General features: G+C 40.9%; 2 protein-coding genes across 2 annotated transcripts; one reads left to right on the forward strand and one right to left on the reverse strand.

Annotated features, from left to right (window-relative positions):
• Positions 1-5,275: 5,275 nt before the first annotated feature.
• Positions 5,276-6,682, forward strand: LOC124699702 (transcription factor PCF3-like). The gene has a single exon (XM_047231960.1). It carries the CDS (start codon positions 5,276-5,278, stop codon positions 6,419-6,421), a length of 1,146 nt encoding a protein of 381 aa, XP_047087916.1. The 3' UTR covers positions 6,422-6,682.
• A 9,930-nt stretch (positions 6,683-16,612) lies between these two features.
• LOC124699703 (E3 ubiquitin-protein ligase CHFR-like) lies at positions 16,613-22,518 on the reverse strand. Its single transcript, XM_047231961.1, has 15 exons — positions 22,443-22,518; positions 22,174-22,327; positions 21,621-21,715; positions 20,989-21,050; positions 20,809-20,900; positions 20,592-20,727; positions 20,406-20,492; positions 19,501-19,594; positions 18,966-19,073; positions 18,552-18,652; positions 18,382-18,447; positions 18,204-18,291; positions 17,831-17,891; positions 17,682-17,745; positions 16,613-16,888 (listed from the first exon to the last, which is right to left on the reverse strand). The coding sequence occupies exons 1-15, from the start codon at positions 22,516-22,518 to the stop codon at positions 16,760-16,762; spliced, it is 1,413 nt and encodes a 470-aa protein (XP_047087917.1). The 3' UTR covers positions 16,613-16,759.

Below are 22,518 nucleotides of genomic sequence, written 5' to 3' on the forward strand. Positions count from 1 at the left end.
AATTCCACATACTTCCATAGCAGGATATACATTATCCTTAAAATCTTAGAACATTTCCTACTCTTTTATATTTCCTTCCTCATATTAGAATCTTTTGATATCAAGAGATCTCACTTCTATTGACTTTCCCAACTATCATATGTCATGTGTGTGTGTTAGGTGTGACTACCCCACTCTGCCATGGTGTTGCAAAGCTTATATTTCTGAATTGCAAAGCCTTCCAATTTGACAAAAGCCCTTCGCAATGTGACACACTTGTGAAATATCAATTCAACATGTGACCTAAAAAAACATACCCTCAAAGTAAGCTATGTTGTGAAGTTCCCTGACATCCCATCATATAGCTGAAAACCTCATGGCCCAAATTTTAGAACTTGCTGCAATATATCGAGACACCCAAAAAAGTATTGAGTCAAGCGCCATATGTGTCCGCGTGCCAAATTGTTATATCTCCCAAATAAAACCATGTATCCCAACCTTCCAAAAATTACGATGCCTATAATTTTTGTCAAAGTCAAATCTTTTAAATTTGATTAATTATATACAAAAATATCAACAAGCACAGTACCAAGTGCACATAGTGTGAAACTGTATTTCATGATGTTTCTAACAATATTGGTTTGGCGTTATATATGTAGATATTTTTTCAATATTGTTGGTCAAACATTGTGAAGTTTGACTTTGTCAATAAATTATAGGTATCCTATTTTGGAAAGCAGAGATTAGCGTTCAAAAACACAGGGCAATGCAAATCTTGTGTTGCAAGACTCTTCTAGAATAGTGCAAATCCATGGCATTTTTTTCATTGAAATGCTTTCTTTCCTCCTATATTTGAGGATATTGTAGGGATGTTTGCAAACCACTTTTTGTCCCGACAAGAAAAAATATTGTAAATGAACAGAAGATCTTGTGGCAATTAACTTGGGGGAAAAGTTTACAAGATTGAGATCCTTCTAACTGTCTCCTTCCCTTTTGACATATGTTCCAAATGGGGCCAAGTCAGGTAACTAGCAAGCCCAAAGGCTTTAAAAAATTGCATTTTGCTAACGAGTGCACGCATAATTAACTAAACAATGCAGTCGAAGACACGGATTGCAGTTGACAATATTCAATTAAGCCTCTATTTACTCAGTTTATTTTTTTCGAAATGGAGGTTGTATCCTGGCCTCTGCATTAAATTAAATGATGCACCATATCATTGTTTATTAATAAAAGGCTCCAAAAATTCAAAAGAAGAGAACGGGGGTTCAGGTAAGAACTTATTCCCGGCCCCTGTTTCTCTTATCTTATCTATCATACCCTACGGAAATTCAATTCAGCTCCCGGGTGCACATGCTCCCTCTACTAAAAAAACATAATTTAAAGTGTGGAAATTTTTCGAAAAAAAATTCTACATGTACATCTCCATAATATATGTGTGTGCGTCAAGTTTCACGAAAAAATAATATTTTTTGTGACCTATGTAAAAAAGAGAAAACTTATCCTGTGAAAAGCATTGTTTTAAGCACTGAATTTTGTCTTTTTTACACACGTCACATGATAAGTTCATTTTTTATGAAACGACTTTGTGAACGCGTAGCACATGAATATGTACGTGCGAATTTTTTTTTTCAATTTTTTTGAAATTTAAAATATGTGTAAGATACATTTTAAAATATAGGGAGCATATGCTCCCATGTTCCAAAACACCACTCCCCCCTACCCAAGCACTACTTATTTCTTCTTGCCTTCATAGTGCATGGATAGGTGAATGAATTAACAATATTACTAGCAAGGGAAGGGATATAATAGATTAACTCGATGGAATGACTAGAAAACAAAGATGTTGGAGATTAGCCAGCTGCATGCATGCTAAAATCCAGGAGCAAACACCTAGCTGGTCCTTGTTTAGCGTCTATTGGCCGGTAGGAGACACGGGACGACTAGCTAAGCTTAGCTGCTATCTATCCAGTCTAGGATCGGGCATCGTTTTGTGATTAACCTATGATGCCATGCTCCTATGGTCGATGCTCGAAGCTCGATGATTGTGTGGAGGACATGAGTAGCCAACACTATAGCTGTAGCTCGTCTAACCCGGCCTCTCTCTCTCGTCAGGACATGAGTAGAACTGTAGCTAGCTCCTCTCTCTCCGTGATGAGAGATGAGAGAGAGAGGAGCGAGTGAGCGAGTGCATGTGTGTGTGTGGGAGTGAGTGTGCGAGTGTGAGTGAAGAGACCTGTGGTTGGTGCTGTTGGGATGAGCTGTCAGCAGCATTAGATGCTCCCCGCTCTGACACCGCGCACCTGCGATGTCCCCCTCCGCTTCGCTGCCCCCTGCATTCCACCCAGGAAAAAATGGCATTCTCCCAACAAAAGCTAGGGACCTCAGATCTAGGGTTAGCTAGGTTTGAAACAGAAGAGCGCTCCACAAACAAAACTAGAATTGTTCACTATGGTAGATAAAAGGGTCATGCATGATGTAAAGGCTCAAGACTATATATCTTCTATTTTTTAAAAGAAAACACATATTAGAATTGGTTAGAAAATATACTGATTACTTGTTAGTGAAATGAGAAGAAATAAGAGAAGATATTACTCCTTCCGTCTTTAATATGAGGGGGAACATATAATATGGAAATATCAATAACCATAATATCAAATGCATATAATATGAAAATATATCTTATGAACATTCTAACACTATAGCTTTTACATTGTGGATAGTGTAGATGTCGATACCGTTTTTCCTAAATATTTAGTTAAACTTTACAAAATTTGACTTAGGACAAAACCCAGAGCACGAATTAATTGTGAATGGGGGTACCTTAATTTGTCTAACTTCCGATTCCATAGGATATTTTAAACAGTCAACACAAAATTAATGACCACCGGACATTCAATTTCTCGTGCTTATGCAAGTGTTTACATTTAATTGTGGACGCTCTAATTACTATGTTTTTAATGATTCAATTGTTTTATTTTATAGCAAGACATGTCTTTAATAATTATGTAACCCATTGGTGCATAGCAAACATGGTCAACCAAAGATTCATGTTAACCATACTTGATAGTAGTAAATGGCATGTGTAAGAATACCATTATCACATAAAAAATGTTGCCTCATTGTGACTCGGATAATAATTAATTGAATCTTCTTTGATTGATTTGCCAAACATGGGGGTTACATTTTGACTACGAAAGCACATACCCACATGATGAATAGTAAATCTTTAGAGATATCTGAAGACAAAAAATATAAATCTTGTTGACATTATACATACTCATTTTGTCTTTGTGAATGCATGTTTTCACAAAGAAAATAAATATGTTGTGTCGAATGCAAAAAAAAGTTTTAGCATTAAAATTATTTGTTTGGCACATGTTACAAAACTAATGTTTCTTCATGAAAATTTATATGCACCCTTAGAGCACAAATATGCCTGTGTAATTTTTTTAGATCTCTTTTATGTTAAGAGCATTTTTTATTCCACCCATAAGCATATGCTCTTGGAACCACCTTAAATATCCTCCCACAAAAAAAACGTTACACAAGAAGTCGATTGTGGAGGAGCTGGGTGCACACTAGGGGGCTCCCTAGCGCTTATCGACTTTGTGTCCAGGCGCAAAGGAAAAGGATTCCTCTCTGTCTAGCTTTCTCCGCTCTTTGGGTTCATGATTCCAAGGTCCCACGAGCGGCCTAGCTTAGCTGCTATACTCCATCACACATTACAGACCACAGCTCACTCTGAAGTGCAACTGGAGCAGCGTGCATGGTTAGCCAGTAGGATATTTGTTGAAATTAAATATGAAATGAAATATTGAGATGATATCAGAAGTGCTACGTATGACACCGAAGGTGATACTGAAGCGTGTGATATATGATTACCTCTTGTTAGAGGTATAGATGACCCATAGTCAGATAGTTCAGTAAATCGTCTATATGATGGCATAATTGAACAGTGTGTGATGATCCACTAGGAGTGATCATTAGTTTTGATTTCACAAGAATCAAGAGGTAACATTTTTTAATTCTCTAACCGAAGAGCAAAATTACTTTCTTACCCATATTGGTTGTGATATTTTGGTAATTAATCTTTCATCCATCTAAATGATCTTGCCACATTTAACCCCTTAGTTATGACCTTTTGATGGTCTTTATCCTATTTTATTTTCTCCAAGCAAACACGGCCGACTCATTTCTCACGATGAAGTGGATGCTTACCATACATACAACTTTTTTTTTTGAGACCATACATACAACTTATACTACTCATATTCGCTAGGGTTGTATCTAATGTAGTGCATGAGCATCGTGGTGCACCTAGCCACACTTACTCGTGAAAGTTGGCACGATTGAAAGAACTTTAGTGATTTTGAGAAAACATGATGGAATTTGAATGTGCACGCATCCGAGTTGAGTTCCCACTCAATCACCATGCCATCCCGACAATTGGATCTAGCTTCTGCAGTTTGAAAATTAATTTGAAAATAAATTCGAATTCATCATAATATCATAGAGTGAGATGTGGGGAGATTTTTCTATTAAAAAAAAGAGATAAAGCCTATCTCAATGTTACAACTAAGGGGTATGGGTAAAAATGTAATTACTCCAATAAAAAATATGAAAATCATGCTAAACAAGTGAGGCCATAAGGTTTAAGCATAATAATATTATACCTGACAACAGGATGAACCTGGTTGGTTGGTGTGTCTTGATGAAAGGGATAAACATGCATCACTGCTCAAATCATTTAGAGGGGTTTAACAAAAAAGATCCCATGTTTCTATTTCAAAATCCAAATTTCGTCCACATACAAACCTCATGTTTGAACACAACCACAAATCCCAATTTGGCAGTGTCTAACCACGATTAGCTGTTCATGGATTATCCAGGTCATTGTCGTATCATCCATGGAGACATGATGGACAGCTATATACATAACACCTCGCAAACTAGCCCTAGCCCTACCCAACACAAACCAGGGTGGTGTATAAGAGAGGAAAGCTTAGGTAGGCCCCAATGGCGTTTCGGGGTTTAGGATGGTCATAATCAAATTCCAAACCTACCAACCCCACACCTCTCTCAGCTCCCTCTCTCTTCCTCCTCTGACCTCTGTCCCTCTCTTTCTCCTCGCAAATCTCCCAGCCCCACACCTCGCTCCTCTCGCCCCGCCCCACCCCGCCCCGCCTCGCCCCACCGCCGTCCCCTGACACGCACGTGCGTCGCCCTCTTCCTCGCCTCCGACGAAACAGGCGCCGCCGTCGCATGTGACTAGCAAGCTAGCTTTTTTTTGCCCATGGAGCAGCAGGGGGCGGCGCCGTCCAGCAGCACCAGCACCAGCACCAACAGCAGCCGGAGCACGTCGGACCATCCCCACCACGCGGCCGCCGCGCAGCACCACCATCCATTCTACTACGCAGCCACTGCGGCGGCTACGGGCGCCGCGCCACCGCCTCCGCCGTCCTTCATGGGCTCGCTCGCGATGGTTCCTGTGGCCACGCCGACGGGAGGGCAGACCACCCACCAGCACCAGGCGATAACGGTTGCCGAGCCGCCGGCGGAGAAGAAGGTGGCGAAGCGGCCCACCAAGGACCGCCACACCAAGGTGGACGGGCGCGGGCGCCGGATACGGATGCCGGCGCTGTGCGCGGCGCGGGTCTTCCAGCTCACGCGCGAGCTCGGCCACAAGACCGACGGCGAGACCGTCGAGTGGCTCCTGCAGCAGGCCGAGCCCGCCATCGTCGCCGCCACGGGCACCGGCACCGTCCCCGCCAACTTCTCAACCCTCGCCGCCTCCCTCCGCCCCGGGGCCTCCTCCCGCGCCGCGCCCTTCCAGCACCACCTCCACCACCAGCCGCAGCACGACGTCGGTGCCATGCTCGGGTTCCACGGCCACCACCAGCACCAGCTGCTCCCGCCGCAGCAGCAGCACCAGCACCCGGAGGCGCCGCAAGATCCTGGCGCTGGGGAGTTCATGAGGAAGCGGTATAGGGAGGCAGACGACCTGTTCAAGGACAGCGCACGCCACCAAGACCCCGCCGGCGCCGCAGCGGGTGGCGGTGACTCCGGGCAGCAGAAACCAAGGCCAACGCCGCCGCCAACTGCTGTTTCGGGGGCAATGTGGGCCATGGCGCCGAACAACGGCGCAGGCGGTGGCGGCGCCTTCTGGATGCAGCCGGCGTGGACCTTCGCCGCTGGGAACACGGTGCAGGCGCCGCTGCAGTTCATGGCAAGAAGCAGCTACCCTGGAGGGATAGGCGAACCGAACCTCGGCATGCTCGCGGCCCTCAACTCCTGCGGTCGCTCCACTGGCGCCGGCGAGCAGCATCAGCAGCAGCAGGAGGAAGGTCAGCCGCCCGAGATGGATCAGAACCGCCGAGGCAGCACCAGCGCCAGCGCGAACGGCGGCGAGGCCGGCCACTCCGCCGCAAGCCCGCAGTAAGCCAGCAAGCTAGCAACCAACGAACCATCCATTTGAGCAACCAATCATGCAAGCATCTGCCATATGCTGATAAGAGTGTTTGGAGCATTTAGCTAGTTGCTGATGTTGCACTAGTTTATTACTCAAATCAACCAATTGTTTAGCTTGTTCTTTTCTATTGGAGATTATTTTAGTTTGCCTTTCATTAATCCATTGTTTGTGTTGATGGAGGTGATGATTAGCAGTGGGTCCAATTGAATCAGACACCATTTGTTTATGGTCCATCGATCGATCTTAAAAAGGCTTATTTTTCCTCATTTTATCGTTTCGTTTTCTAGTGCTAAATACTCAATAACCTTTTTTCACAACTATATACCCAATGACCTAGTATTTGGGTTGTAATCTACTTTTTTTAGTGTAAGTGATTTATCTGCTCCATGCATGCTAGATAAGCCATGCTTGGAGAGAGCAGATTCCTCTAGAATTTTAGGGCAAGGTAAGACATGTTCTGAAGACAAAAATTCTTCTAACATTTAGAGAAGCAAAATATTTGACGTAGCACATTCGTGTGAGAATTATAACTTGCGTTCCAAAAAGCATATATCTTTTCAATAATCCTTTCTATGTGTACATTCAATCAGTGTTAAAGAGAATTTTATAAAAGCAACCATGTGAAAACAATAACTATTGGTATTGAGTTATATTGAACTGTTGTTACCAATTGTTTAACTTGTTCTTTTCTATTGGGGTTTATTTAGTTTTCTTTGCTAATTCATGGTTTGTGCTGATAGATGTGATGATTAGGAGTGGGTTAAATTGAATCAACCACTATTTGTCATGGTCCATCAATATTAAGGAGGAGCTTTGAACATTTTATCATCACAATTTCTATTGCTATATACCCGGTAACAATTTTAAGTTGTAAGAAAAAATAGTAATATATTTGTTCGATGCAAGGCAAGTCATATTTGGAGAGCACACGTTCCTCTCGACTTGGAAGGAAAAAAATTTACAAAATTTAGAGGGAAAACTATTTGACCTATAAAATGTAGCCTTGAATTCCGAAAAGGCATATATGGTCATCTTAATAATGCTTTCTAGGTGTAATTTAAATCGGTGTTAAAGCGTGGGAAATTCTTGTAGATTTTAGAAAAATAACAATGTGAAAACTATTTAAACTTTTGGTACTAAATTTTAATGAACTGTTGTTACTAAATATATAGATTGGTCTTTTCCACTTTGGTTTTTATTAGTTTTCCTTTTGTTAATCCATGGTTTATGTTGACGGAGGTGATGATTAAGAGCGGGTCCAACTGAATCAACCGTTATTTGTTAATGGTCTATCGATCTTAACAAGGCTTGTTGTGCACATTATATCGTTGCATTTAGATTGCAATATCATCAGGAATCTATTTGATTTGTAAAAAAATGTCATCTATTTTCTCGCTTCAAGGTATGTCCTGCTTGGAGAGCGCATATTCCTCTAAAATTAAACAACAAAGGTATTCTTGGAAGGCGTAATGTTTTATAACATGTGGAGAAGATAAATGTTTGACCTCACGTATTCATGTAAGGAATATAACCTTGTGTTTCAAAAAGTAATATATGGTCGTCTCAATAATGCAATCTAGCTGCTCTTTCAATCGGTGCAAAAGTACGGGAAATTCTAGTAGGATTTTAGAAGAAAGAAAAAACATAAAAAAAACCTTAACTCTTGGTATTGAATTGTATTGGACCATTGTTACCAATCTCTTAGCATGTTCCTTTATATTGGGGGTTTCTATAGTTTTCCTTTTTGTTAATCCATGGTTTGTGCTAATGAAGGTGATGGTTACGAGCATGTCTCATTGAATTAGACACTATTTATAAGAGGAATATACTATTTATCTTAAGAAGGCGGAGTTTTGCACATTTTATCGTTACATTTTCTATGATATATCCTCGGGTATCTATTTGAGCTGTAAAAAGAAAAGAAATAAGTGGTCTATTTGTCCATGCAAGGTAAGTCTTGTTTGGAGGAGGTTGGATTCCTCAAGAAATGTAGGAAATAATATGCTTGGAAGGTACTGATCTTTATAACATATGACCTAGGATATTCTTGTAAGAAACATAACCTTGCATTTCAAAAAGGCACATATCATGTTAAAGGGCGGGAATCCCTGGAGGAATATTAGAAAGAAAAAAAGCATGTGAAATCAATAAAATTTGGTATTAAATCATATTAATTGAACCATTGTTTCCAAAATGGGTTTCTAGAGTTATTGTAAATGGCACTTATAGTGTAAGACTGCACATGGAGTAGTACAAAACCACTACTTCATGACATAGGTAAAGAAAATGGAAAATTTTGTGGTGCATTTGGCTTATAGATTTATCTCACATGGCTCCTCCATATTTTTCATTCTTGCGATTATCGCTAGCTTCACAAATTTTGCCACATGGGTTCCGTTTCACCATTCTCCCACACCGCCGGCACAAGTCCCGTCATCTTGCATGTACATCGACCATATAAGTTGGTGAAACAATATGTACATGTGTCTTCAAATACTCATGGACTAAAAGAAGGTTTAGTTTTTGCGAAAATTTCACCAATATATTGATAATCATTCATAGCAGTATAAAGAATTCAAAAGGTAATAAGATTGCAAAAAGGTTCATAGACCACCTAGCAACGACTACAAACACCGGAGCGAGTCAAAGGAGCTGGACATAGCTTGCCATAGTAGATAAACGGGAAGTCATCGTGCTAAGGCCCCAAAGGACCAATGGAACAGAATAACAACCATCCCCAAATATGATTCTCGTTGATAGGAAGAGATATACTGAAACTACACCAACAAACACGAAAATCAGTTGGATCCCAAAAGATTTGCGGGACAAACAACTTCACGCGCCTCTGTCGGTGCTAGGAACAATTACGAACATATGCACATTATATAACGTGTCCTTATTATAAAAACAAGAAAATATAGCAACAAAAATAACCAAGAAAAGATTGCCCGTGTCGAGAGGAAATATAGCCAAAAGAACAAAAATGAATGGAACCATGACTGGAATGAAAATTTCCATCACCCTACTTAGGCACATGTGGTCTCTTTTTTCGATAATTCAGGAACTGAGTTTAGATAGTAAATCCAAACAAAAAAAATCAGGTACACAGAATGAGTCATGTTTTCATTTGATTGCAAATGGAAAACACAGGAAAAAGAAAATTTTCCAATTAGAACAACATGAGGGAACTATAGTTGGAGAAGATAATCTGAAGGTCTATATTACGGAGTTTTATAAAAAATTGTTTGGGGCACCGGAATTAAGTAATATTTCTTTAGCTGAGGAAGTTATTCAAGATATACCGCAAATTTCATCAGTCGAGAATGAGATCTTAACATCTCCTTTTTCGGAAGAGGAGGTGTTTGAGGCGATCTCACAGATGGAACTTAATAAAGCTCCTGGTCCGGATGGTTTTTCGGCGGAGTTTTATCAAAATTTCTGGGAAGTAATAAAGAAGGACTTGATGGCGCTATTTAATCAGTTTAGTGAAGGGGATTTGCCGCTTTATAAACTTAATTTTGGCGTCATCACTTTACTTCCCAAGAAGGAAGATGCAGTTCAAATACAGCAATATCGACCTATTTGTTTGTTAAATGTATGTTTCAATTTTTTTACTAAAGTTGGAACTGATCGAATAACGGGGATTGCCCCAAGAGTTATAAAACCGACACAATCTGCTTTCATGCTAGGTCGTAATATTTTGGAGGGGGTGGTCATTCTTCATGAAACGATTCATGAGTTGCACACTAAGAAAATGGATGGGGTGTTGTTTAAAATTTGACTGCGAAAAAAGCATATGATAAAGTGAAATGGCTCTTTCTGCAACAAACATTGTGAATGAAAGGTTTTGCGCCGGAGTGGAGTCGAATAGTTCAGCAGTTTGTTCAAGGAGGGAGTGTAGGTGTCAAGGTAAATGATGATATTGGTCATTATTTTCAAACAAAAAAGGGACTAAGACAAGGGGATCTGTTGTCTCCAATGCTTTTTAATATTGTAGTAGATATGCTTGCTATTTTGATTGAGCATGCTAAACAAGATGGTCAAGTAGGATGACTTATCCCGCATCTTGTTGAGGGTGGTACCTCTATCTTACAATATGCGGACGATACGATCCTTTTTCTAGAGAATGATCTACAAAAGGCGGTTAATATGAAATTGATTTTATGTCTGTTTGAAGAACTCTCGGGCCTTAAAATTAATTTCCATAAGAGTGAGATCTTTTGTTTTGGAAAGGCCAGGGATGAGGAAGACCAATATAGACAGATCTTTGTATGTGATGTTGGTTCACTTCCCTTTAGATACTTGGGTATTCCAATTCACTATCGAAAGCTTCGGAATTCTGATTGGTATCCGGTGGAAACCCGATTTGAAAGCAAGTTGGGATGCTGGAAAGGGAAATTATTATCTTATGGTGATAAGTTAGTCCTTATCAATTCAGTTTTAACTAGTATACCAATGTTTATGTTGTCTTTCCTACAGATACCTGTTGGGGTAAGGAAACGGCTGGACTTTTATAGATCCAGATTCTTTTGGCAGTCGGATGAACTGAAAAATAAATATAGACTAACAAAATGAAATATTGTCTGTCGACCTAAAGACCAAGGGGTCTAGGTATTGAGGTTCTTGACATTAAGAATAGGTGTTTATTAAGTAAATGACTTTTTAAACTTCTTAATGAAGAGGGGATGTGGCAAGAATTGCTACAGACCAAATACTTAAGAAAGAAAACTCTATCTGAGGTTCAGGCTAAGCCTACTGATTCTCCCTTTTGGAAGGGGTTGATGGGGGTTAAGGATGATTTTATTTATAGAGGGTTTTTCAAAGTAGGAAATGGTTTAAGTACACGATTTTGGGAAGACATTTGGTTAGGAAAAAATTCTTTAGCACATCAATATCCGACTTTATATAATATTGTACAACACAAAAACGTAACTGTGGCTCATGTGTTCGCTCAAACCCCTCTGAATATTAGTTTCGGACGGGTTTTGAATGGCAACAAATGGACTGTTTAGTTACAATTGTGTCGCAAATTAATGAGTGTAAATTTAAATGAAGACAATGATGTCTTTGTATGGAATCTCACGCCAAATGGTTTGTTTACAGTCAAGTCTATGTATGAGGATTTATTGAATGAACATACCCCTTATTTGAGAAAGTATCTCTGGAAAGTCAAAGTACCCCTAAAGATAAAGATTTTCATGTGATTTCTAAATAATAAGATTTTGTTAACTAAAGATAACCTTGTGAAACGACATTAGAATGGGTGCACAAAATATGTTTTTTGTGGTGAAGAAGAAACTATTCAACACCTTTTCTTTGAATGTCCGTTAGCTAAACTTTTAGTGGCAATTAGTTAATTTCGCATATGATCTTCCACCGCCAACCAACACTACCAATATGTTTGGTAATTGGTTGAATGGCGTTGATAGGCAATCTAAGGCGTTTATCCGTATTGGGGTCTCTGCCTTATGTTGGTCTATATGGAGGATCAGAAACGATATCATTTTTAACAAAAAAATCTTATCATTTCATTTTTTTGCAGGTTATCCATATGGTATCGCATTGGGTTCACCTCTGGGCTCTTCTGTCGCCGGAGGGACAGAGGGATGCTATGGCTTCTGGATGCACACGGCTCCAGATGGTCGCTCGGGATATTTGGTCCCAGGCTGGTTGGTGGCATTTTAGGAGACTACTTTGATGTGTTTTCAGAGTAGTTCTGGCATTTTTCGCTGGTTGATTTTTGTATCAATTCTTGGCGATGGTTGAGTTGTAAGATTTTGATACTGTTGGAATCTTTTAAATAAAAGGCCGTGTGCATCATCATGATGCAGAAGCCGGGGTTTCATCCCCATTGCGAAAAAAAAACAGAATGAGTCATGTATCATAAAGCTTTTGTGATTTTTTTATCTGCAGTTATCATGAAAAGAAAACAAGATATGAGCTGAAGTTGCATTTCTGATTGTGAAAGAAGATCTGGGTTTGTTTGTTTCCTTCACAGAATCTGGATACACAATCCATGACTCTGCATGTGGGAATATAAATTTTTGAAAAATTTGGATAGAGTTAAAAACAATTGTCTGAAAAGCGAGCAAGTCGTCCCAAGCACCTTTCAGTCAAGGTTGTCGAGACTGACCGGAGCTGCACGGGCCAAAGAAACCCATCATTATCTTCCACGGGTCGTGTTATGAGCAGGATATGGGCTATTTATGCAACTGTGTCCATGATGTAACACGCCAAGCCGTGACTTGTGGAACGCGAACGATGGGCATGTATGCTGACATGGATCGTTTCGGTACTTGCAACTACAAAGAGGAATTGAAGGCAAACAGCTCCGTACTAGGAACCAATCTTTGCTTAGCCACCGGGATGTGGCCGGCCCGTGAAGCGACTGAAGTGAGACTTGCTCTGTTCTCCCTATTTCTCGTTGCAGGTTTTCCGGAGGCTTTTGCTGTTTGGAGCAGATACCTGGAAACACCCTGAACATGTGTATATAGAACCTTACTATAGAACCTGAGATGCAAACTATACCGAATTTGCGAGGAAGAAAATCAAATACTCCATTCATTTTTATATATGAAGTCACAAACATGTATTTCAGGTACTCTAAAACATATTCAACTAATAAATAGTATGGTTAATTATGTTGAAATGCTTCCGTCTTTCGGGCTAATTAAATATGCTGCATGTGGTGGGTTAACCTACATAGTTGCATTCAACATTTGCATTAATAAGCACCATCCTCCTCCAAACTGGTTTTCTCTCCGCTTTATAAATAAATCAACAACATCCATACAAAGTTTGCGATCAAGCCATAAAGAGAAACAAACGGTACATAGTGTAGTGTCGGTCGCACATTCATAATAGCGTTCGGACTCATGTGCCTTCCTGAAGGAGTTCACTTACTCTTGTTGCGTATGATTAGCCGGAAGGAGCGCACCGCCCCACTGGTTGGAGGATGTAGCTCATCGACTAGACGAAGAAGGAAGACGGCGCACCGCTCCAAGCAAGTCATGTAGAAATATCATCCGGCCGCTCTTTGTCATGCTGCAGGTACCACTGCCGCAAAACCGCCAAAAGTTTGAAGATAGAGTCAGAAGCACAAGCATGTCATAAGAAAATTTCCTCAATAACCATCTCATTACGAATAGTCCAAATGGCATCTCGCATAATGGACATAACCCTTCCCCCGACCCATGTCGCTCAGCCACTTCAATCCCCGATGGCAAGAGATCTCGCAGTAGTTGCCAAACGAAGATCTTAGTCCTCAAGTGGCTTTCCATAGCCCGGCGGTCCAAGGTAAAGTGGGCCCAATAATAAATAGGTCCTGATATGCCAAACTAACCGAGAATACTCCCGAAGGGGCGAGGCGCAAAGAAACCGTATCCACTGAGGCTGAGAGGGGGATGGGGAGCCTCGCCCTAAGCACCTCCCACGTTGTGGCTTCCTCCATGCCAAAGGTTATACCGGATGCAATGTTCCATTTCCCCTCATGAGAAGCACAAGTAACAGTGTCGGCTCTGCGCAAATGACGAAGAGTCTATGATAATCCTTCCATAAGGGACGACCGCCAAGCCATGGGTCCAGCCAAAACAAGGTACTCTCCTAATTCCCTATGGAGAAGGAGATCCCTAGAAGGATGCCATGCTTAATGTCCTGTAAAGATCTCCAAAATTGGGACCCTTCACGACGATCGCACGCCAAAAGGGGACAAACTTGGAGATACTTTGCCTTAATAAGCTGCAGCCAAAGGCCTCCCTCTTCTCTCAGAATGCGCCAAACCCATTTGAGCATGATAGCCTTATTAAAGTGTCTAGAGACCAAAATGCTTATGCCCCCACAATGCTTGGGGGCACATGTATCAAACCATTTAACCATGTGATACTTTTGACGGCCATTGGTATCCTACCAGGAGAAGTGTGATGCATCCCTATCAAAGGTGTCATGCACTCTACCCGGTAGGAGGAATAGCCCCAATATATACATGGGTAGACTAGAGAGGCAAGAATAAATGAGGGTCATCTTTCTTTCTTTAGAGGTGAACCTGACATGCCAGGGTTTAGCCTTCGATCTAACTCTCCCTACCAAACGGGTCTAGGTCCTTGATAAGGGTCCTAGTATCTCGGACCGGCATCCCTAGGTAAGTAATGGGGAATGATGATAGTGTGCATTTAAGATTGTTAGCTATCCTATGTTGGTCCTCACGGGGGTAGCCCAAAACCACAACCTCATTTTTATCGAAGTTGATCTTGAGGCCTGACTTCTCCTCAAAGCAGAGCAGAAGGAACTTAAGATTGATAATGTATAGTTCCGACCCCTCCACCATGATCAGTGTCATCAGCATACTGTTGGTGGGTTACCCCCATAGTTTTAAATAGCCGGCTATAGCCCCGTTATAGCCCGACTATAGCCTTTCGAGCAAAGTGCGGCTAAAGGCATTCACGTGCTAAAAGGTGGCTATAGCCCGCTATAGTCTGGCTATAGCCTTTTTGAGAGGTCGCGGCTATATCCTATAGCCGGCTATTTAAAACTATGATTACCCCTCCCCATGGATAAGATGCCCTACTACACCAGAAATGTGGCCGGAGATCTTAGCTTTCTCTAAGATCTTCGTCGGAATTAAAGAAAAGGGGTGAGATGGGGTCCCCCTGTCTCATTCCGCATGATGGCCTAAAATAGGGGCCCACCTCTTCATTAATGTTGACCGCGGAGCTGCCAACTGCATGATCCAAGTGATCAACTGATCATCAAACCCTCGTCGTCCAAGCGATCATACACCTTTTGGAAGTCTAAGTTAAGGAAGATCCATTTACGATGTCTGGTCTTTACCTCATGGAGAGCCATCACCCCATCATTTATATCCTACCTTTGAGGAAGGCAAACTGATAGGTGTGAGTCAAGTGCTCCATGACAGGGGCAACCCAAGAGCAGCAAACCTTGACAAAGATCCACTGGATGACATGAGCACCATCCTTGGGGTAGAAATCTAATCAATTCTTTCGATTAATGTTAATGATATTCTATGATGCAAAATGTACTTTGATTGTGACCTTATATACAAAAATGGTGGGAGTGTGATAAAAAAAAAGAGGAACAATGAGAGAAAGAAAAGGGTAAGCCCCCCTCCCAAACGATGTCACGAGTGATAGAGGATGCCACATTTTATTTAAATATTTTGTCAATATTGCACCCAATCTAAATGCAGAATTACCACACTTTATCCCGTTTCGTCATTCAACCAAGACGAAGGTTTGCATGCCTATGAGGTTCACTACAATAATGCTAGAGTTACGGGAATTCTGCTATGGGAAAGATTTACGGGGTGAGGTGGGGCTATTCTGTTGGTGCATTTTTTCTCCTCCCATGATTCTAGGAACTGAAATCTCCCCATGAGCTCTACGTCTGCCCGTAACTTAGATCCCGTAGAAAACAGTCCGTAAGTGTAGCATTGTTGTCGTTCACTAGGTACAGTTTGGCGTTTTTTTAACATCAAAAAGGGATGTGTGTGTTGTGTGTGTGGATTCAGTGGGCACCCTACCCGATCCCCATTTAGGGATAGTACTGATACTTTACAAGTTGCTAGAGAGCTAAAGTAGTGGCGGCTGCTTATCGTTTCAAACTGATACTGCCACTACCGACACTGACCGAAGATGCTCACGCGTCCACAATAACCTGAAAACGATCGACGTGCTAACAAGTTGCGAGACAGAGATGGGTTGAAAACTCAAAAGCTCAGCTACTGTTCACGTCACCATTTCCCATTGGCCATCTCATGCGTTTGAAAGCGAGAGGCCAATTGCGAATGCATGCATCCTGGAAGCCATACACACCCCTAACCTGCCGACAGGATGGCCAATCAGCGACATCCACATCCACTGTCATACAGGCAAATTCTAACAGGGTTCGAGACAGCTCTTTCAGAGCAAAGCACCAGCCGTGCCTTCGCCATCAAATGAAGAAGCACTGTTCTCCACGCTAAAAATAATATGCTGGTGCGCTCAGGATAAAATGGTTTCAATGTAAAACCAAAAGGATGGCCGCTTGCGCTGCATCAGCACAACGACTAGTGCTGCAGAAGCAGACTTGGACGTGATGAGAAATCAACAAAAACCTAATCATGACAGCTCGGAATATGAAACATCACACTGGAAGATGACAGTGAACTGTTTCATATGAATATGATCCACCGAACACAAATGTTCCCACAAATCAAACTGGAAGGCAAAGCAAGACCCTAGGAGCGTGTGTTGCTCTGTTCTGTACAACCTTCCCTATTGTTGGAGGACCAGCCTCAAGAGGAGATCAGGCAAGTTAGGGGATGTTTCTTGTCGGGCGACAGACATGGTTCAGCTTCCTGGCGTGGTCTGGTCGATGGTGCTGGGTACGACACATGAAACCGTACCAGCAACTATCCCTGCTAGCAGCATCAGGTGGAAGCAGCTGCAAATAAACATCACCATCGCCGTTAAGAGACTGACAGTGTATATGCAGAATAAATAAGGAACATGCAGGGGAGCAGAGGTGTTAATAGATTACACTGCATGATGATGTTATAATAAACCAGTTGTGCCAGAAATTTGTTGCTTCAAACGATCTATCGGACGTGAACCAGGTAACCATAACTGGTAATCATGATATTCTATGACAATGGCTAGGTCCACCACATTACCAATTTTCTGCAACCTTGTTAAGAACTTAAGAACCTGGATAAATCTTGGGAATAAACAGTGTCTCGCTATTTCTAGTCAGCAATGGCAGGAATTCTATGTTCATCACCACAAATGCTCGAGATCAAAACAAATTACTAGTTTCAGCACGTATCAAACTAACAGGTTGGGAACCACAGGAAAAATTGCAGTTAGATCTTTTAGTATGTAAGAGACAGTGATCTGAGATGTAACAGCTTCCTTTGCCTTGGGTGAACCAAACATATACAACAATTCACAAAGCCATAAGCCTTTAAACTAATAATAATTAGCGCCCACTCTGCACTCAGTACCATGTACCTGGTGTTGTATTCGGGATGATTGTGAAGATTTTTGTTCTAATTGGTGAAGTTACTTGGGAATATACGGTAGCCCTTTGTGGTGACGTTTGTATGTTAAATAAATAAATGCGCTTACAACATCGACATGGCATGACATAAAGTGCAAGGCATATTTAAAATTATCTAAATGATTAGCATAAGACCATGACAGTATAAATTGACGCTAGGAGTTAGCAGTGTACATACATTTCTGGGTGTTGACACACGGAACCAATACAGGAGAAAATCTACAAACTTGTTGTAGCAATGGCTGCATTCATTTGAAGTAAATAAAATTAGCAAAGGCACCAAGAAGAAATAAAGAAAGTATTTCTGTCATCTCAGGAAGCAATTACTTGCAAAGATATGTCCTGGAAGTAACTGCATCCACATTATTCAATTGCAGCCTTGAGCGATCTGCACGTAGCAAGAGCACCACATCTTTAATAATTCAATTATCCAATTGCTGTATGCATGAATTCCTCATAAAAGAATATACAAGGGCACAAGCAACTATAGTACGAGTAGAATAGGGTCTAGTATCTATTCTGCATAGTGTAAACCAAGTGCCAGATATTCCTGAAAGTAGTAGGCTTTCCTTCTTCAAATTATGAATCAAGCTGTATGCAATAGTCTAGAATTATGTCACCGTAGAATTGAAGCTTTTAAAATAATTCCTACACAGCTATCACACAAGCATCAAAATAAAGTATAAAAAAAAAAGGTTACCAAGTTCCTTATTGTCAAACTTTGCTATCCACTCCGAGATTACAGCTTGCAATGTCTTGCCAGATTGCTGTATGCATCTTTCTGTAATCTAGAAAGGACAAAACACAATGTACTCAGACGTGATATCATAATCAAGGTCATCAATGTAAGAGATAAGATCATGGCAGAATGTTCCTACATCTTTTTCAACTGGATTGCCCCCATGAAGCGTGTCAGGAAGTCTGGAGATATGGTGATGAGAGATCTAGAATATAGCACCCACACATCATGTCAAAATATTGAAACTGCTGTGTATGATGATGTTAAGGTAAATAGTGGCTAACAGATATCAGAGATAGATTCACTTACCATCCTGAAAGTTTCAGGGTTGCAGATTAGACCGCGGTGTCTTGAATTTACTCCTTGAGAATACCAATAAGCACCACAAAATGCTCCATCACACCCCAAACCTGCAACATCAGTTTGGTAGGTCAGCAACGGCAAAGTTAATCGGTTTCATAAAACTTCATTAGTCAGTTGAGCTGCTCATGGCAACTGCTGTTTTCAGAAAACTTGTTGACAAGTCATATTGTTAATGCAGATTTGTGAATAAAATAGTTTTAAGTCAAATGTCTAGGCACAGCCACACAAAATATAACACGCTAAATTTCCAGTTCAATAACATTGCACTACACCAGCGTAGTGTTAAATAGCATATCAAATGAACAAACCAATATGATTATGTAATTTACAAGAGTACAGGCGATCACAATTGGCAATTACATTTTTGTTGTATGCTGGTGCTAGGTCTAGCTGGCATCATTCCTCCACATCCATTACACTGCAAGTGTGCCGCTCCCGGATTGCATCTAAATCCAGCAAATTCGGTACCTGCAATAGCCATATGTTATCAAAAGAGAAACAAACTTCCAATGAAACAAGTAAAACCTTGAATGCTGGATATAGAACTCAATTAATTATTCCTGCTCTGGCCTCTTTTAGATGTCGTTCAAGAGTAACATTTTAAAACTTTAACTGATAATATAAAAAAAAGTAAGCTCTGTCTCTGCCTTAACTTTGATGAAAAAATGCAGAAGCTACTAATATAACCACATCAATTCAAAACTAATGCACTAATTCTAGCTTCATGTGAAAAGTAGCAGACGCCATGTTGTATCAGGAAACAACTTTTATAGTGATCAAATATCTCCATATTCTAAAAACCTAATGGCAGGCATGTAGTGATCCATGTTGATCAAAACGATATGAACACTAGATTACTGCAATATAGTGTTCAGGGCAGAGTTCTCATATTTACCGCATTGAGGACATGGAAGTTCAGCATCGTTACTTTCATCACTTGGTCGTGGCAAAGGACGCTTCCTTGATTGATTTTTCTGGTTACCCAAAACCTAGAGCATGAAATAACACGTCACCAGCTATTTAGAATCTTGGGAACAGAGCAAGACAATATATACAAGAAAATAGACTTGTAAGTAGATAATATAGTAGAACAAGCATCTATGAACCTCAGACTCAGTAAATTTAGCAAGGAGCAACTACTCCTGTTGGCAATAATACATGTTAGTAACTACAAGCCAAACTAACTTTGGAACACCATTGCAGAATTTACATCCAGTGTTATGCCTATGAATTCTTTTAACAAACTCAAATCATAACATTGCATCCAATGGAGTACCTGTGAATTCTAACCATAACATGCTAGGTGAATCTCTGCAGGTTCTATATTCCATGAGTTCACTTGCAAAAACGTTATATAAACAGCTACATTCCTGTTTAATGTCAAAATTTCACCATCAAACTTCCATATGTCGAACTTACAAATTGAAACTGACCTTGACTTTCCTAGGATAAAAAATAGCAGATACATTGTATGACAAACCTCACAGAAATGTGATGCTCGTCAAGCCCCAGAAAGATGCCTCATCACATAATCATGTCACAGGCCATTGATTGCCTATATTTAGATGCTGCTAGTGATAATCGATAGAATAGCTTACTTAGTTAATCTCATGGGACTTGAAAAGCTCTAGAGTTATTAACTGTAAACTATATAACTTCTTCGGCAATTAGTTACAAAGCAACTACCGCAGGCATTTGATGAAAGGGGGGTTTCCTTTCGTAAAAAGAATAAGATAACCACACTTGATGCATTTCGTAAACAGTGGACACTGGCAATTCTTAGTAAGGTTTTGAACTCACGATATTCGATTTAACTGAGGCATGTGACTCTAACAAAGCAATCTCTTCATCAGACCGCTGAAGTGATGAAAAAGCTTTTAGTATAGCCTACAAGAAAAAAACAATGAAACGAAATCAAGTATACATCAACAACAATTATAGGAACAAAACTCAGAAGAATGCAGTCACTAGCAGGAATTGTCATACCTCTTCAATATTATGAAGGAAATGATTCCTTCCAACTGATTGCACTGCTGTCCTACATTGTGGACAGGCAGCACTCTGACTTTTATCACGCGAATTACTTGAAGACCTCCTCAACCACTCAGAGAAGCAGCCATTGCTTAAAAGAAATGGAGAAAGGATCACCACCTAAAATTTGAAGCTGAGACTCTGAGGGCGCCTAGGAAAACTAGAGAAGTACCAGAAGTTGTGGAAGCAGGGAGCAACGGTAACAACATCATGCCACAAATTCAAGCATATGCTGCATTTTGCATTATCAATATCTAGTACAATCTGACATCATCATTTAAATACAAGTTAGTAACATCTAATAAGTGCACAAGATTATCATTATAAAATAACATTTATTTCATCAGATTACCTGTACATTGTTTTCGTTATGGTCCTTTGCGGCTGTTATATCGAAGGTATACGCTAGATGCCCTGGAAGAAAAATGGATACGAGAATGCATTACAAAATAATCCAGTTCATCTGTTCAGAATTAGAGAAGCACGAAATGAGAGAACCCCTAAATTGTAAAGTTCTGCTGATGCACAACTACAAAGAATCCATACTAGTTCAATGTGGTTACAACCTGGGGAGTATTAGGTTGGCAGATAGTAAGGAAATTCTGGGTTGTGGACTGAGAAAGTATTCAATAAAATTTGAATTGATATCAGAATATACATATAATACCAAATTATAATGTTGCCTTTTGGTATTTACTTTGGGGTCTTCGGAGTTAACACACACAGACATAGATTTAGAATTGTAGAAGACACATGTTTCGCTTTGTAATTGTAAATCCAGAAATTTATGTACACAGAATGGTACCTCTTTGCTACATAACAATGCAAAATCGATCAAAGAGTTAACATTTAGTGAAAAGATGCACAGAGATTTGGTCAGTTTCATCAAGGCAGAAAAAAAAGTATATTTTTCTCTCACAGAAGAAGGATGCAGAACATTATGTATAGTACAGTAGTACAAATTGAAAACAAAAATTATATTACCTTCTTTCTGGGGCCCTGGGACAATTTCGCTCCCTGGTTTAATGTCAACTACTTCTTGTTGGATAACTCTTCCGTCCACAATTATTGCATCCGAACTTTATCAATGGTACATGGGCAATGGCAAAGCATGAACATTAGCAAGAATGTAATGAGATACAGATGACACAAGGATGGCATATGACAAGCATGAAACATTAACAAGGGTCTGATAAAACCAGCAAGATCGTACTAAAATTTAAGTTACAAAAGAGCGTGCATACAGTAGTACAGTACAAAAATGGGGAAAAAAACATCTTTCTCATAAAATCGATCTGCCGAATCCCACCGTTCAAGCATAAACTAACCAATAATCACCGAAAGAGATTTCAGACACATCCAGTTCTGACATTTTATCGCAATCCCCTCACACAAGAACAAAAAAGAAACGGAACAATGGTATCAACCGTACCAAAATAGTACCGTAAAACCACACCAAAAACCCGCACTTTCCTTACAATGCGCACCCCAGGAAATAGCCACCACCGAGAAAGAATCGACCACTGATCATACATACCTGAGGTTCCGGATCGTCGCCGACGAGCCGTCGCCGCCGCGCCTAATCTCGCACCACGCGAGCTCCTCCCCTCCGGCGGCGGGGGCGACCAGGGAACAGACCACGGCGTCGTCCTCGGCGACGAACACCGCCGGGTAGGCGGAATCCGCGGGCACTGGAAATGGATGCGCGGGGCGGGCCAAGAAACCAGAAGGAATCAAGAAACCGTGCTGTGGAAGAAACCCAAAGAAAAGAGGGCAAGAACGGTACAGGATGGGTCGGCCGGTTACCTAGCCTGGCCCAGACGGCCGCGGCGGGCGGGGATGAGGAGGAGGGGGTGGAGTTGGAGCACTCGCCGGAGTCCAT

Source organism: Lolium rigidum, chromosome 3 (assembly GCF_022539505.1).
Source record: "Lolium rigidum isolate FL_2022 chromosome 3, APGP_CSIRO_Lrig_0.1, whole genome shotgun sequence".
NCBI lineage: Eukaryota > Viridiplantae > Streptophyta > Magnoliopsida > Poales > Poaceae > Lolium > Lolium rigidum.